General features: G+C 40.1%; 1 protein-coding gene across 4 annotated transcripts in view; it reads left to right on the top strand.

The window, feature by feature from the left end:
* The window catches only part of EFHC2 (EF-hand domain containing 2), a 58,638-nt gene that overhangs the window by 15,322 nt on the left and 26,121 nt on the right, over positions 1 to 17,195 (top strand). For all 4 annotated transcript variants that reach the window (XM_030233971.2, XM_050978878.1, XM_050978871.1 and 1 more), the window contains 4 exons: positions 4,874 to 5,097; positions 8,081 to 8,335; positions 9,882 to 9,992; positions 10,311 to 10,449. In XM_030233971.2, the coding sequence (XP_030089831.1) occupies positions 4,874 to 5,097; positions 8,081 to 8,335; positions 9,882 to 9,992; positions 10,311 to 10,449 (729 nt within the window). The remainder of the gene's footprint in view (positions 1 to 4,873; positions 5,098 to 8,080; positions 8,336 to 9,881; positions 9,993 to 10,310; positions 10,450 to 17,195) is intronic.

The following is a 17,195-nucleotide window of genomic DNA, read 5'->3' as shown; positions in this document are numbered from 1 at the left end:
TTAGAGAGAAACAAGAATTTTCTCAGTCTTCCATGCAAGGATGTTTTGAAAGTCTCTATGAGATTGTCTGAGTACTTTATGTGGGATAAATATGTATGTGCAACATATTTACCTGATGCATTAAAAATAAATGTTCCAGGATCTCCAAAGTGCACTTAATTTATTTGTCACTGGTACCTGGTCTGGTAAGGAACCTCTGTGTATTGGTTTTGTTTAGGAAGGACGAAAAACTGTAGATTGAAAGGCCCAAGGACTATTTGGAATGTGTTTGGGCTTCACAGTTGATGCATAAATACAGGGCCTGTACTTTATTATAAACATCTACATAAATATTCTTGTTGTCCTAGAAATTAATATGATGTGGAGTGAAAGAGGTGGTGGAGACACCCATCAGAGGATTCTCTACTCTCATGCACTTGGAATTTGACCTTGTGCTCCATTATCGAAGACCAGTGACAAAGTTATTATGTTAAAGGCTCTAAATATTTGATGTTGAATACATGCAAAATCAATATTTCTTAAAAATACATGCTAAATCATGAACTGCTAATCTTACAATTTTCAATAAAGAATTGTCCCATTTCCTCTTTTAATATAATTCTCTCTCTCTATCTATTTATCTTACATTGTTTAAATTTTTTTATCCTGACTGGGAATTTTTAAGCCCAAGAACAACAGGAGTGGAACTGTCTGCATTGTGGAGCTGGTAAACTGCAGCACAAAGGAATGAAAATCTTACCCAGGATCATACAGAAAAGGTCATAACAGGGTGAGGAGCTGAACTGAACTGAAGTTCAGGATCCTGACCATTATACTGCTCTCTGCACATCTGCTGAAATACAACTTTTCAGTTAATTAAAATTCCAGGGATTTGTAGAGGAGAGTTCAGCTGTAGGAGAGCTTGGGTTGCTAAAAGGCAAACTGCACTGAACAAAAGAGCACAGGTGCATGAAGAAAAATGTGTGAGGACATCAGGAGCAGGATGGGCTTGGTCTGTGTGAAGAATTGGAGAGTTGCAGTGCCAGGAAAGGGGGTGTGTAAAGGAAGGACAGCAAAAACCAGTGATGGGTAAAGTAGAATTAAACTGTTGAAGGCAGAAGATACTGGTCACACTAACTTGGATGTTTGCCCTGTCAAAAAAGATGAAAACCAGACAGCTGGCTTGGCTGTTTTAGGGAGGCTTCTTGGAGAGAAGGTAGAGCTATGGCAGGGTAGATCAAGGGTGTCTTGGCTGGTTAATGCCTTGAGGCCATGGGATTACCAGCGCTTGTGCCATAACCCACAAATGAGACTTCGATGGTCTGAATGAGTGTCTGGGAATGGTGGGATTGGAGGAATGCAGTAGTTTCCCATTGTACTCTTATAGTGCTTGTGGTTTTGTGGAAAGAAATTTGGACAGGTTTGCAGACTGCAGGAAGATCTGGTGAAGGAACAGTGGTCAAAAAAGTTAGAAGAAATTCTAAATTGAATTGCGATTTTACAAAACTAAAACAAATTGGCTTCAGAGAAAAAAAACAAGAAAATGTGTTTTTACCATTGATCAAAATCTCAAACTAATGAAGTAAATGATCTGTGGGAAATGTTTCAGTGATTTTAAAAACTGCTTTATGAAAGTGGCTGCTGTACTAGGACATGAATTTGGACTTACAAGGTTGCTATTTAATAGCTGAAATTTAAACTTAATTTAATTTTGAATACTGCCTTGCTATTTGGCAAATATTAGAAACATTAGAGGAAATCTCTACTGAGGAGAGAATGCAGAGACCTTGAACTTGAGAAACCAGAATCAAAGCAAGAAACAGCAGGACAATCACAGTGCACAAGGCCCAAGCCAAGATAAGGAGAGAAGGACAGTAAACTTGACCACATAAAAAACTCCAAATGCTTCTTCCACAGCTAGAATGATAATTACTCTTTCAGTATAAAAAAAACAACTCCCATAGAGAGCCAGGCTACGTATGGCAGTTGCAAGTGTTTTGTACATATAATTCCCAGTTAACAGGACTGTGGCTGGCTGATAATGTCTTATCAAAAGGTCATTTCTGTTCCTGTGGGGATGACTGTAGCTTCCAGTGCAATCCAGACTCTGCAAGCCAGAGCAGAGTGGAGCAGCTGGCTGGTTTCCCCAAGGTCAGCCAGCTGAAAAAGAGAGTGGAGCTGCCTCCTGGCTGGGTTCCCAAGGCCGGCTGGCTGAAGAGGAAAGTACAAGTGGGAAAGTGAAGTTGCATCAGCTCCTCCAATATAAAAAATTATCTAAGAGTTTAAGTCTCCCCCAAGGCCTTGAAATAATTGTGATTTTGCCATATTTGATGGTGGCCAAATCATGACCTTGCTATGTTCTGGAAGGGTGAGTAAGTAAATGTAAGAAGCTTCCTTGTTTATTGGGATTAATTCTTTGTGTTGCAAGAATGATAGTGATGGCTTCTCCTCCTTTCTGTGCAAGCAAAGTGTGTACAAACTCCAGGTATTACTCATTCATCTCCTCTCTCTAGTGCACTCTTGAGCTGTGCAGAGTCAGAGAGCTGTGCTGAGGAAACTCTGGATACCATTTAATTTCTTCTACAGAGAAGAGAAGCAGCAGACACCAGATCATTTTCTTCCCAGCTTCATTTTCAAAAGGCCTTCACTACTAGTGAGATCTCCTTAAGCAGCTCCTGGGGTTGCCAAATAACCCAAAGCCCCAAGAGCAAAGAAGATATGTCACAAATTATGGTGTGGGAGCTCAGTGCCACCACCACTGTGGTGCAAAGCAGTACCCCAACTCCCTTCCCAAGAGCACAGTAGAACAGAGCCTTAGTCTGACCAGATGCAAATATTTAAATCAATGCTTGATGGTGAAGTAGCATATCCTGCTCAATAAACTGACAGCCAAAGAACCATCAGGAATAGCAATCCATCCTGAGCAACCTGAAAACTGCACAATTAGATGTTCCTTTAACATCTTGCAACAAATTTCTAGATTAAATGTATTATTTTCCAGAAGGAAGAACAATTTTAAAATGATGAGACCTAACCCCAGCTGATCAGGTTTTATTAAATTTCAAATTCAACATTATGAAATGTACCCTCTACATGTGTACATCAGGCACAGTGATACCTAATAAAAGCAAAGGGTTGCTACAGATAATATCTTTACAAGACATTTTCCATTAGGAAAGAAATTCTCCCTCAGAACAAAATGGGTATCTGTGTTTCACCCTTGAAAGTGATATGAAAAACAAACAGAGGCTGATTCACCAAACCTGAAGTGAATATAATCTCTGAAAACACCTCATAGTAGAAGATCATCAACCATTATGTTTTAGTTAGAGTGGTGATTCAAAAGGATTTGCATGCTCAGACTTACCCCATTATCTGTTGATTGACCTACGAATTAGCCAAAATCAGGTAAAATATTTTAAAGTATATGGTTTTTTAAATCTAATGCAATGCAGTTTTACATCCCATTAAAATGTGCTACATCTCCCATTTTCTAGCACCTTTCATGAGGATACATCCTAAATAAGTGTATAATATGCTTAAGCAGATAGAGGTTCAAGTATATTTTACAGTCAAAGGTCAGTAATCAGAATGTTGGATTCAGTATATGTGAAACATCAGGATGATGAATGGGTCTTAAACAATTATTTTAATGGGAATATAAAGTAAATCTGCTTTGTTGCTTTATTCCCCTGAAAAATTAAGGATATATTTTCATTGTAGGAATTAGAACTTAACAAACAACTCTGATAATGTGTAAAGAAAGGTATTTCATACAAATTAGTCTATAGGGAAATAAAGGGAACAATAAAGAATTTCCATGGACTAACCTAGGAACAAGGCCCTTCAAACACCAAAGCACAGAATGGTATCTTTCTCCCTTCTGCTCTGCCTCTCTTTATCCCCTCTCTCCACAGGACCCCTTAAGTTGGTTCTAAAATTCCTGTAAGTTATTTCTGAAACATTTGTAGTATCCCTGAATCACTGAGGTTGGAAGGGATACCTTAAGCTTTTCTAGTCCATGCTCCTGCTCCAAGCAGAATCACTGGAGCCAGATGCCCAGGGCCATGTCCTTTTGGGTTTCTCTGAGAATGGAGACTTTGCAACCCTTTTGGAGAGCCTGTTCCAGTATTTGATCCCCCTCACAGTAAAAAAGTGGGTTTGTGTGCTCAGCTGGAATTTTGTATCTTTTAATTTACTGTCATCCTGCCAATGGGTACCATGGAAAAGAGCCTGGCTCCATCTTCTTCATTCCTTCCCATCAGGTTTCTGTAAACTTTGATATGTTTACCCCACCTTGAGTCATCTCTGCTCCAGACTGAACAGACCCAGCTCTCTCAACCTTTCCTCATTTGCAAGATGCTCCAGTCTCTTGCTCACAAGCAGTGAGTACTTTTGAAGCATCACCCAATTAATCAATGTATTTGAGAGTTTTCAGCTGATAGGCCAATAGCAGTTTCCTTGTCTTTTAATCTTCAAAAGGAATAAAATTTAATGCTGTCAGGATAACAGTCCTTTCATTTAAAGACTATGAGTAAGAAAATGTAAGTATTTGATTACTTTATCAAAGTTAAAATATCTCTCTTTTTTCTTCTCTCTCCTCTCCTTTCTTTCTCTTTTGGATACTGTTCCTGTGAGACTGTGGGTTATGAGGTCATGGCTCTGTATTTTCAAGATGGATTCTTTGCTTCAGACCAGCAATCAGCCCAACTCACCTCTCTTGTCTCTACTTTCCATGTGCTCCTTAAGGAAGCTCAGTTCAATGTCAGTTCAATGTTCCCTGATAAGTCATACTTTTTTCCCTGCTAAGGCAGGTTTTTCTTCTCTAAACCTGGTTCTGTCAGGATCCTCAGAGCAAATATTGTTTACCTAATGAATTTACTCTGTTTTCCAGGAACTATTTTACGACGGGGCCTTGTTCCACTTCCACCTCCTCATGAGGATCAGTTCTACACTATGTATCATTTCAATATCAACACAGAAATAACCCTTTATGGCCGAAAATATAAGATTATAGATTGTGACCTGTACACAAAAAATTTCCTGAGGAAGTTAGGAATCAGACTAAATCCTCCTGCAAGCCGTCCAGACGACCCATACACCACAGCGAGACAAAAGGTCGGGGGGGGGCAGCAGTGGGGAAAACTTGATTTGAGTAAAACTTTATTTGAATGCATATTTCTTATATGCATTACATACATGATTTCTTTAATATCAAATAGAAAGCAGCTATTTCAACAGAGTAAATCCCAAGAGAAAACTTGGATTTAAATATTTTGGTATGTGCCTCATTGTACTATATACATAATTTTCTCTTGATGTGTTTGTACATATTTTAAAACAGAATAAAATTAATTAGGAAAAATAATATAAGCCCTTCAGTATTAAACGGAAAAGAAAAAAATGATGTACCTATTACATGTTTTATTTGTAATTTACATGTTCTACTTATGATTTTGCTTGAGCTAATCTAATGATGATAAACACTTTAAAAGTGTTTAAAGGAAGATCTAATTGGAATTGTGGTTCCAGCCCACCCATGGCTTCCTGCAGACTCCTTTCTTCTATTCATATGTTATCTTTCATCTCTACTCCAACATGTTTTTAACATGTTCTTTACATGTGTAAAGCAAATTCTTCTGCCATACAGAACCCAGTGTTCTGCAGTTTTAAGACTTGTGAGGTTTTATTTACCTCCCTCTTTTGTAAGTGTATGGGATCACATATACACAAACACACACTTCCAGAAATCTCACTCACAACTCCTAGATTCTATGTGGATTTCCCCTTTGCAGGATTTGTTGTTTGTTTTTATTTATTTTTTCCCCTCTGGGAATAGTAATGGGAGTGATGTTTTCTGTTGTGATTAATGACAAGTTTCTTTCAGTTCTGTTTTTCTTGATTAATATAAGTGCAAATGGCACTTGACCTGACTCTTAGGACTGTTGGCCCAGCATATGCAGGCTGTAGTGACATATCTAGCCTGGTCCTCTGGAAGCAGCAAATACTGCCTGTGTCTGTGGCATCCTCAGTGCTCCCAGTGAGAAAACTGCTGTGGGCCTCAGCAGCACTAATGCAAGGTGACTGTGACTGAGATGTGTAGGACAATTTCCATGTCTCTGAAACACTCTCAGGCTAACAAGTTGGTTTCTCTTCACTAATGCTGCCAGGCTTGTGCAGTTTCCTAGTGAAAAGCAGAATTTGTAGCACATCTGGTTCTGTGTTGTGGTGACTCAGCCTGGCCATGGGTTTCTTTTCCCTTACTCAGCCCCTGTAGGTAACAGCTGTGTATATAAACACATGCTGAGTTGTCTTGATACTGTCAGACTGTGTCAACATTTTGTAAGATAGTGCATAACCCACTTAGGTTTTAATTTTTTTTAACAACAAGCAAAACATTCAAGAATTTGGCATATCAATCCCTAAAGAGAATGGAGAGGGAAAAAAGGTTTGAGAAATAAGAGCTTCAGAAGACAAAAAATTACAAAAATCTATGCCTTCATGTTCTCAGTTGTTGAGAAATTCCAGAAAAGTTATTTAGCAGATTCTTGTTGCCTTTTTTCACTTTTCTTTGAAAAAATTACCACCTAATTTGTGGAAGGTAATTTTTTTTTGATTGCTCTGGGCTACTTCGAGCAAAATTAAATTGGTTTTCACTGGACTCCTAGTACATGGCTGGAAAATGAAGGTATGAAGGAAGGTAAGGAATGGGATGGGATAGAAAATGAGGCCAGTGGAAAGTGCAGTAAACCATTTAGACTCATATTTCACAGAATTGCAGAACCATTTAGGTTAGAAATGACCTCTGAGATCATCAAGTCCAACTTGTGACCAATCCCCACCTTGTCACCCTGATCAGAGCACTGAGTGTCACATCCATATGTTCCTTGAACACCTCCAGGGATGGAGTCCCACCACTTCCCTGGGCATTCCCTTCCAATGCTTAAGAACCCTTTCCATGAAGAAATTCCTCCTGTGTTGTTGGAGATGGTATTCCATGGATGACAATGGTGTTACCTGGTTCTGTGGCTGTGTTTTGTTGCCAATTGCATCTTCAAGGGTCAGGAAGGAGAAAAGAGAGCACTGGGAAGGTAAATAACTTGGTTCTGCTCTCCTTATTTTAAGATTTGATGCTCTGAAAGAATGGGCCTTTTCCCTCACAGATTTTTAAGGCCAGAAGGGGTGTTAGTGGATAAAGAGAAATATAGACAACAATATAAACTGTCCACAGTCAACATTGTTTTCTGTTTAGACAGTTCAGCTCACATTGTCTCATCAGTGTCTTCTTTGGAAGCAATTTTGTAGATGATAAGGATTATCTCATCCCTTTTAATGCACTTTGGTCATGTGGATTTGGACTTGTGAAAAACACTGTTCAGGTCACATCTACAGATGTGAACTAACAGTATAGAAATGCAGTCCTTGGACTGGATCAGCATCCTGGCACCCAGTTTAACCCAGTGCTACTGTTTTTGCAGTAACCATGACTGCAGGAAGCACCTTGTCACATGAGCTGGAAAGTATCTTTAGCTGAACATTTGCTGTTTCTTATCAGACCCATGGGTGTGTTTTGAGAGGAGAACAAACATACCCAGTACCTGCCAACTGTGTAGCATGAATCAAAAGTTAAAAATCTATGTTTTAAAGTTGAATGACAGAAAATGCCAAAGGGAAAAGAATGAATTGATTCTTTACACCACATTATCTGTAAGAAATGATTTTTAAGGAAGTAAATCAGGAAGAGTGATGCTATTTGGCGTTCTAGTCATCTGATTACCACAGGCAGTTTCTTGAAAATATGAGCTGTACTGTAAATAATTTAACAATTCTCTGATCTAGAGGACCTTGTTGCAAGAAAAACAAGGATTAAAACCAATCCAAAATTGTTTTCATGTTTTTTTCTGAGGGCACAGCAACCCTGTAAATACTTTTCTGATAATGACATAAATCATATTTCATATATTGTAATGGTGTGGTGTCATTTGAAAATCCTAAACCTATGTTCTAAGGTTAGACAGCACCCTGCAGTTGTGATCCTGTTTTTAAGAGTAAATAATTAAAAATACATTAATTACAATTCTTTCAATTTCTCCTTTACCAGAGATATCTGGAGAGCACAAATCCTTTTCACCCTTATGAGCGCTTTGATACTTTGAAACAATTTCTGGAGTTTGATGGACAAGTTTTGGGGTTTTCTTGTGTGTGGAATGACCCAGAATTAAAGATTTCTGACCCACGGGAACTTGTTCTTCGTTATTATTTGTCGGATGACACCATTGATATAAGAGAAATTTTACCACCAAACTCAGGCCGGGATGTAGTTCCATTTTTCCTCAAAAGAGATAAGCTTCCAAAGGTGAGCAATGAAAATTTAAAATTCTTCCACTAATTAGGAAATATTGATTGCTTTGTTTTGAACATCCTGTATTAAGATTGTAATGATCTTTAGAAAGTGTTTTCAGAGTATTAATCATAATTACATGATTTAGGATTTGCAAACATACTCATGTAGTAAATTAATAAGTGATGGAAAAATATCTTTAGGCTTTTCATGCTTAGACTAAAAGGAGCATTTAGTCATTGACATGTCTTATGATTTTCTTTCTCCTATATTAATGTATTAAGGTAGCTGTATGAATAAAATTCTGCAATAATGGAAGACAAGAAAATTAATATTGATAAGCTTATGTAAGACTGAGGTGAATTCAGATTTGATCTATGACTTACATTTTCAGCCGTTGGAAAAGTCAGTTTTAGTATTCTATAACATTACCTCTTCATAGCAAATCTGGTGTGATTTCTTAAAATTGAGTTTCTGGGTTTGGGGCATTAAGCAAAGCCAATTAAAATCAATAGGAATCCATCAATAAGCCTTCTTGGGCATTAATCATGAGAAAGGCTCCACTCAGGGAAATATTCAAAGGGTTTGCATCCTCTGTAACCTGTTATCATTATAAAATTACTGATCTGGATACACTTCTGTATCACTCCTGACAGATCCTGGTGATAGAATAACATCAGCCAACAGATGGAATAAAATACTGAGAGTCTTTTCCTCCTTTCCTTCTAACACTGATAATCTATTTGTGATACCATAGATGTACATGAGTTTTTGTAATAAAAACCTACCAGCAAAATGTTACACTTTTCTCACCTTGTAAGTCCTGTATTCTGAGATGCTGATTTAGCAGTGGCTCTATGATATCAGACCCCTTCGACCACTGAGGTGCATGTTGCAATTTTAAGGACTGGCTTTTTCCTCTGGAAATTTTGAGAATGGCAGCAGAGGAATCAAAAGTTGAGGGGTCAGGAGAAGTGGTAAGACAAAATAACTCATTTTGATTACCCTGCATCAGCAGTTTATTCATAATTTTAAAAAAATGTGACAGAAATATGTATTAAGTTTGATATTACTGGGATAAATTACTTCTGTAATTTTGAAACTAACAATAGAAACAAAAACACATCTTTGCCAACAAAATCAAGCTGACTTGAATCTCCTCTGTTTGTGTAGTGGATAGGACCAATCCTGGATGATTCTTTGCATGTTTTTATAATTATTACCAATCAAAATAATATCCTTTAAAGCAGATGTTGACAATGATGTGGTACTTTGGGTATGCTGACCTTTGCTTTCTGTTTGCTTCCAAGAGAAAGGAGACATTACCCTTGGAGGGGGAGTAAGATTCTGAATGCTGTTTCTGGCATATATACATTCTGGCTTTTGGAATATACACTTTTGGCTTTTAGGTTTGGTAGTAGAATCTTAGAATTTACTAAAAAATCTCCCAGAAAATACTACAATAACAGCCACTGTGTAACAAACCTGCTGGTTCTAAGGTAGCAGAGTTCTCTCTTCACTGTCACCCATATTTCTGAAGAGTTGGTCTCTTTCCTTGCAGAATGCTCCTGCTGCTCCATATCATCCAGGCACCATCACCAATTACACTCTGCTCAATGTGTTGGGAAAGTCAGAAAGAAACAAAGGTTATTACATTCGGGACGTTCTGCAGGTCAGAAATTATTGAGTGCCTCCAGCTGTTGAATATCTTTATTGTAATTTTTGTAATTTCTATGGTTGTTATCTTCTGCAACAAAGAGAGTTATTTATGAAATTGTGTTGCCACTGGAGAGTAGCTCAAATGAGAGCTACTGAGATTTACTGTATGTAAATCCCACATTTGTAAAAGTGAAGGAGCTTAAGATGGGGTGAAATACACTTACAAATGGACATCAAAGGTTGTTAAATCACAATAATGACCTGGGTTAACAAAGGTGGTGTGATTCTGAGATTTACAAAACTGCTGTATAAATGTTCCTTCTTTTATTAGACAGGAGCAGTGCATCGGGAATTTTACAAAGACAGTGACTTGAAAATAGGGGCAGTAATTAATGTTTGGGGAAGGCAAATATTGCTCTGTGATTGTGATGAATTCACTAAAGAACATTACAGGAAAAAGTATGGAATTGGTAAGTAGTGATCATTATCCTTTCCTTATGAGCATTTTTATACTTCCAAATTTAGCAGAGCTGTCTTCAAATTTTATTACTGACAAAACATGTTCATTAAAACCTTTAGCAATAACAATCTGTTGTAGGCTGTTAGCAGCAAAGCAGTAATTTTGCAGGTAATCCAGAAGAGCTTTCTTATGCATTGCTCCCTTGAAAACTAACATCTAATGTATGTGTTCTTCTTCTAATGCCTCTATTTGAAAACTACAGTGATGAAATAGCCATATGGATAGATTGGCATTTCTTCTTCTCTCCTTTCCCCTCCCCTTCCAATAGCTGTGCTTGCAGTCAGAAAATAATAAAGAGCATGTAGTAAGGGGGTAAGTAGAATGAGCTCAATTATTCCCCCTTATATTTCATTTTATATGGATGTCAGAATCCTCACATAATAAGATTTTCTGACATGACAGTTTTAGTCTGTCACATCATTGGTTTTTACAATGCAGTTTTATGTATTCTGGACCATTAGAGTGTGTATCTTGTGAAATTTCAGTACTAAATTCTAGAAACATTTAGCAACTATGTCCATTATGGAAAAGCATTTTGGAAATGAATAACAATAGGGGCTTTCATTTATTCGTCTTTGAATGTCTCCAGTCAGACTTGCTAATGGTTCCATCATGGACATCTTCCTGCAAAAATGACTTCATTATTTTCTGCCAGTTTATTCATTCAATAAATATAGCTGAGCATCTGACTATTCAGAGAGGGTTGGAAGAATCCAACTATGGATTTTTGGCTACCATGGCTTTTCCCTGCCACTGTGAAATAAAACACCTGAGCAGGCTATTTCTATTACTTTGTGGTCAGATAGGTGTGTGTGTATCAGTGCTTGTCTGCTGCACTGGGGGAATTAAATGGTGTAGCATTGCCATTCAAACACTAGATTTATTATTTGGCAAAATATTTCTCATTAGGACTTTTTCAGTAATACCTTGGCATGTCTGTACCAAAGTAAACCTGATCTTGCCAGTGTGTAAGGATGCCATATTCAATAAACATGTAATTATTATTAAACCTGTAATAATAGCAAATTTAACTCTAGAGATGCAAAATGGGGGGTTCTGCTCTGGGAATTTCTTCAGCCAAGACCAATGCTGCTTTTTGGCAGTAATATCCTCTGTCTGAGCAAATTATCCCAAACAGAAAATGGGGATTTCTTACTCAGGGCAGGCAGTAAATGAAATGCAGCTGACCATCCTGGGTCAAACAACCAAGTGACACACAAATGCAAAGGGCCTTCCCCTCCTCTAATGCTGGCTCAATAATTACTGCTTATGTCTCTGGATGTTAAAAGTTAGGTGGTTTGCAAGTTAGGGGAATTCAGAAGTTGCTGATGTGCAGACTTCTAGAAAACTGTAGGTGGTCTAGTCTGTTCCTGTTCTGCAGTAAAGGAGATTTGCCTCCTGAGGTATCTTGTCCTAACCTCATAGTTAAAAATGCTGCTTAAAAGCTACTCTGAAGCTGGTTTGTGTAAACTGAGAGAGTAAATTTTTTCTCTTATCTCTGTTGGACTTTGGGAACAACCACTCAGTACTTTCTTTTGATAACCTCGCACATATCTGAACATTATTCCAATACAAAATCTTACTCCCCTGCCCTCATCCCAGGCCATTTGCTGCTAAGGAAAAACATTTCAGTCTTTCTCCATAGTTCATTCTTTTTTATCTGTGATAATTTTTCTCAGCACTCTCTCCAGTTTCTCTGCCTCGTTGACACCAAACACACAAAGATGTGCTCTAGCTGAGACCTTTGGGAAATTGGGAAGTGTTTTACACATACCTTTAAGGATATATGATGGCAGAGACTCTGGCTGACATGAAAAACCATCCATCTTGATGCAACCTGTCTTGTTCAGAGACAATACTTTCTTAGAGCTAAGGGATTCACACACTTGGCTGTAAAATTGTCTCCTGCTTTCCCCACAAGGATTGAAAAAATGTAGGTATGACTTTTTAACTTGAAGGGACCAGAAGTAGAATCAGGGTAGGTTTTGGCTTAAAAGCAGGTTTTTATAGAGAACTAGTGAGTGTTCACCTTTTAGTGATTTACACGTTTTGTGTGTGTCTGTGGATGTATAAGGTACTCTCAGTGGGCTCAGTCCCACAAAGCACTCAGAATTCCACTCCCATCCAATTAAAACTGGAACGGACTTAATTGCAGTTCCAGTCCAGGGAGACCATTTACTTGAGCAAGAGTAAGCAAGTGGATAAATTAGTTCTTGCATCAAGGCACAGTACTCAGCACCTCATGGCACCAATCCAGCTGTTTTGTTATTGTGTTTTTATATTACTCCCCTTCAATTTATACTCTTCTGCCTAAGCCATTAAAGAGGCTGACATTTATTTTTGAGTCTGCAGTTTCAGCACAAGTTGCTTGCCCACAGAATTTGCCTTTTAGGGGAATGAAGAGTATTTTAGATTTCTCTTGAAGCATGTGATATATTTCTAATGTGGGGTTTCCCTATTTTAATATGTTTGTGAGAAGCAGATGATGCTACATTGATGAATGTAGCTAATGCTCTTCAGTAGGAAGGTGATGGCATTACTGTCACCTAAAAGTACTATGAATGTAAGAGAAAATGTATTAATATGTGAAGTTATCTGTCCAGAATTGCTAGTGCAGCCTCAGAGGAGGAGGAAAAGACTTTAGCCAAGTAGGTGTTGTGGTCACCCTGCTGAAATGGGAAACAGGCTGATGTGCAGGGAGAGGAAGCTGGTACTTGTCTTTCTCACTTAATACAATATCTTAGCACAGAGTAAAAAGTATTCTCTCTTAAATAACAGATTACTCAAGATGGAACAAAACCAGGAAAATCTGGTTTCCTACAGCTTTTTCTTCCTTGTTCGAGCACCTCCCAAGCCTGGCTGCTGAGGCTTTTCAGAGCACCCTGCAATCCCTCTCCTGTGCCTGCTCTCCACCCCTCCCACCCCCTCATTTCTCAGGCTCCGGCCGTGACCCGCTGCCGGGGCAGGGCTCTGTGCTGCTGGCCAGGCAGCTGCTCCTGGAGAACGGCATAACAGCTGACTCCTTGCTTTCCCCTCAGCGGGGCACTGCAGCCTGCTGCCAATTTTCACTAGGCTCGTCAGAGGTCAGTGTCTCTGGTGTTTAACCTCTCCACTACACGTGGTGGAGACTGAGCAGCAGCTTCTAAATATACTTGTGCATGTATAGATTCCTTTTTTTTGCCCAGGTAACTGTAATAATCATTAAGTAGAAAGACTGTAAATGGAGGTTTTCTTTGAATCAGGATGAACACTGTCATGTTTCAGCTGCATGGACACTTCAGTGAGAACTAGGTTTTCTTTATTCCTGAATGTAAAATTTGTGGATGTGGGTTTGGTTTTTTTTTTTTTTTTTTGCCTTCATATTTTACTTCTTACCTCAGTTGTGAAGCAGACTATCACTAGAAGGTCTCAGCTGTTTGTCATGCATCTCCTCTGATGTATAGAGAACACTATGCTAACTGCCATCTCCCCGGGTTATCACCACCTCTTTATATTGCCCAAGTCTAGTGGGATTTCTCTCTCCTGTTTCTGGCTTTATTGCTCAGAGGTGCCTGTCCTCTTCCTCTGAAGGTAGAATTTCTTTCCTTTTTCTATACTCTGATATTCAGTATGTAATCCAAAGTATGTAGCACTTGGCTCTTCCTTGAAATATGGTCTTATCTAACACATGAGGGTTTTCCTGCAGTTCTTCAAGGAGGGAAGAAGGTAATCTCACACTCTATACCAAAATTCAGAATATATATTGAAATTGAAAGCTGACAAGCTCAGTCAAGCTGGTTTAATGCTGCCTCTCTGGCAACAAATTCTTTGTGAGGAATTTAGTTTTTCTTACTAAGAAGGCTTTGCTGTCTTCAAATTGTTTATATGCTAAAGATGTGGCTGGAACTGTTTTGTTCCTTGCTGTTCCCAGTGCTTGTTCCAATCTCACTCAAGTTTTGAAGTTATGGGAAATGTACAAGTATGTGGTCCATATTTGATAAATGAGGTGATATAACCCCCCAAGTTACTGCAGTAAAAAGGGATGAAAATATACATGGCCAAAATACCTGTTCTTTCTGTAAATAAAATTAGTAATCCCAGACTTTCACTTTACTTTTTATCCACTGTAAATTTACACTGAAAATGTTACAGCCTGGAAGAAGTGAGAATTGATTTCTTTTCCAGACTGGACAGAGGTAATTTTCTTAAACACCAGTGATCACCCTGAGAAGAGTGCATTTTGTATGTAAGTGCCAGCTGTCTGTCTGATTTTGCCCTAATGCTTTGTGAAAGGGCAAAGATGAAATGATTTTGAGCTCAGGTAGCTGGCTCTTCACAAGTTCCAGAAATGAGTTTTTGACTAGTTTTATAACCTGTATTTCTCCATGGCAATTTCTTTCTGAATTTCTTCTTTCACAGGAAAGAATATGAATACATAATCCTTTAAAATCCTGGAAAATATAGGTGACACAAGGCTGGATGTTTGTATTTTTCTCTTTAGTGAACCTAGACAGGTGAGGGTCGGTCTCTTAGGTAACAAGGGGCAGGACAATATGAAACAGCCTCAGAGGAGGTTTATATTGGATATTAAGAACCATTTCTTGACTGAAAGGGTTGTCAAGCTAGAGCAGACTGTCCAGGAAAGTAGTGGAGTGGAGTCTCCATCTCTGGAAGTGTTCAAAAAATGTGAAGATGTGGCACTTAGGGACATGGTTTAATGGTAGACCTGACAGTGCTGGGTGATCTCAGAGGTCTTTTCTAAAATTAGTAATTCTATGATTCAGTGAATAACACAAGTTCATTTTACTTCAGGGATGAGATGGGAACCAAAGGGCTGAACTTCCCTTTGCATTTCACTTACTCTGAGCTTCACTTGTGTGGGATTCAACACATCCTCCAGGGATAAAACATTATTCCTCTTAATTTACAACTTCCTTCTAGTTTATAAATCTAATTTTCATCCACATGTGCTGAAGTTTACGAAAGGGGAAATGCTTTAGCATCTCTTGATGAAAGCCTTATGCATGGGCGTGAATGTGCAGACTGTGACCAGCGTGTAAACACAGGAGCTTCTTGTCCTCTGCAGCCAGGGTCCCACGCAGGTGTCCTGGTCCCCCGAGGAGGGGTACCCGGTACCTGCTTCTGGCAGGACCTGTGACACCTGAGCAAAGAGGCGAGGCTTGTGGCTGCCCAAATCCGCTAATTGTCTAATTAAAAGCGAGCGCTCGGGCTGATGAGCAGCGTCAGCCCCCGCCGCCTCCGCCGCGCCGCCACCGGGTGGCGCTGTGGGAGCGCGGAGCCGCCGATCCCGGTGCCGCTCCCGGCGCGGGAATCAGGAATCCAGCGGGAAAGCCAGCGGGAATTCAGTGGGGATCCAGCGGGAATTCAGTGGGAATCCAGCGGAGAATCCAGCAGGAATCTCGCCGGCGGATCCTGTGTGCTACCTGCGGTGCTCAGCACCTGTAGGCATCGGGGTTTACCCTCCTGCTCCGTCTATGCCGATTTACAGGCTCCCTGTTTATTCTATCAGGCATTGCTTGTATCAAGCACACGCTGTGGAAAATGTGGTGTTTTGGTCACAAACAGTGCTTAGAAAATAGGGGATCTCATACAGCTTAACGGGAATCTCATGAGGTTTAATAAGAACAAGTTCAAGGTGCAGCACCTGGGCTGGGGCCATCCCCGGTGTCAATCCAGGCTGAGGAATGGGCAGATCCAGAGTGTCCAGGCAGAGGAGGACTTGGCTGGTGGATGAGGGGCTGGACATGCCCTGGCCTTGTGCCCTCTCAGCCCAGAGGTCAAGGGTATGCTGGGCTGTATCCAAAGCACTGTGGACAGCAGGGGAGGGGAGGATTCTGCATCTCTTCTCCACTCTTCTGAGACCCCACCTGCAGTGCTGCATCCAGCCCTGGGATCCCAGGACATGGAGCTGTTGGAGAGAGTCTAGAGGAAGTACCAAGTTGATCAGAGGGAAGGAGCACTTCTCCTATGGGCAATGGCTTGGAGAATTGGGCAGTTCAGAAGGCTTTGGAGTGACCTAAAGGTGGCCTTCCATTACCTGAAAAGAACAGACAAGAAAAATGGAGACTTTACAAGGGCCTGGAGAGACAAGACAAGGGGGAATGACTTCACACTGAAAGAGAGTGTGCTGAGATTAGATATTAAGAGGCAGTTCTGTGCAGTGAGGGTGGTGAGGCACTGGAGCAGATTGTCCTGAGAAATCTCAGATGCCCCATCCAGAGCAGGTCTATAGAGGGGCAACAGAGCTGGGGAAGGGTCTGGAGCACAAGTCCTGTGAGGAGTGACTGAGGGAGCTGGGGGTGTTCATCCTGGAGAACAGGAGGCTCTGGGGGGACCTTATCACTCCCTATAACTCCCTGAAAGGAGGTTGGAGCCAGGTGGGACTCAGGCTCTCCTCCCAGCCAACCAGTAACAGGTTGAGAGAACACAGTCTAAAGCTGCTCCAGGGGAGGTTTAGGTTGGAGATTTGGAAGACATTCTTCACAGAAAGGGTGATTACACATGGGAATAGGCTGCCCAGGAAGGCAGTGGAGTCACCACCAGGATTTTAAGGAAAGACAGAACGTGGCATTCAGTGCCATGGTCTGATTGACAAGGTGGTGTTTGATCATAGGTGGGACTTGATGATTTCAGATGATCTAATTGATTCTGTGATTCCTGGAGTTGTTCAAGGCCAGGCTGGTTGGAGCTCTGAGC

Source organism: Serinus canaria, chromosome 1, assembly GCF_022539315.1.
Source record: "Serinus canaria isolate serCan28SL12 chromosome 1, serCan2020, whole genome shotgun sequence".
Taxonomy (NCBI): Eukaryota; Metazoa; Chordata; class Aves; order Passeriformes; family Fringillidae; genus Serinus; species Serinus canaria.
Note: the sequence above shows the minus strand (reverse complement) of the source record. Positions and strands in the feature narration are given on the sequence as shown.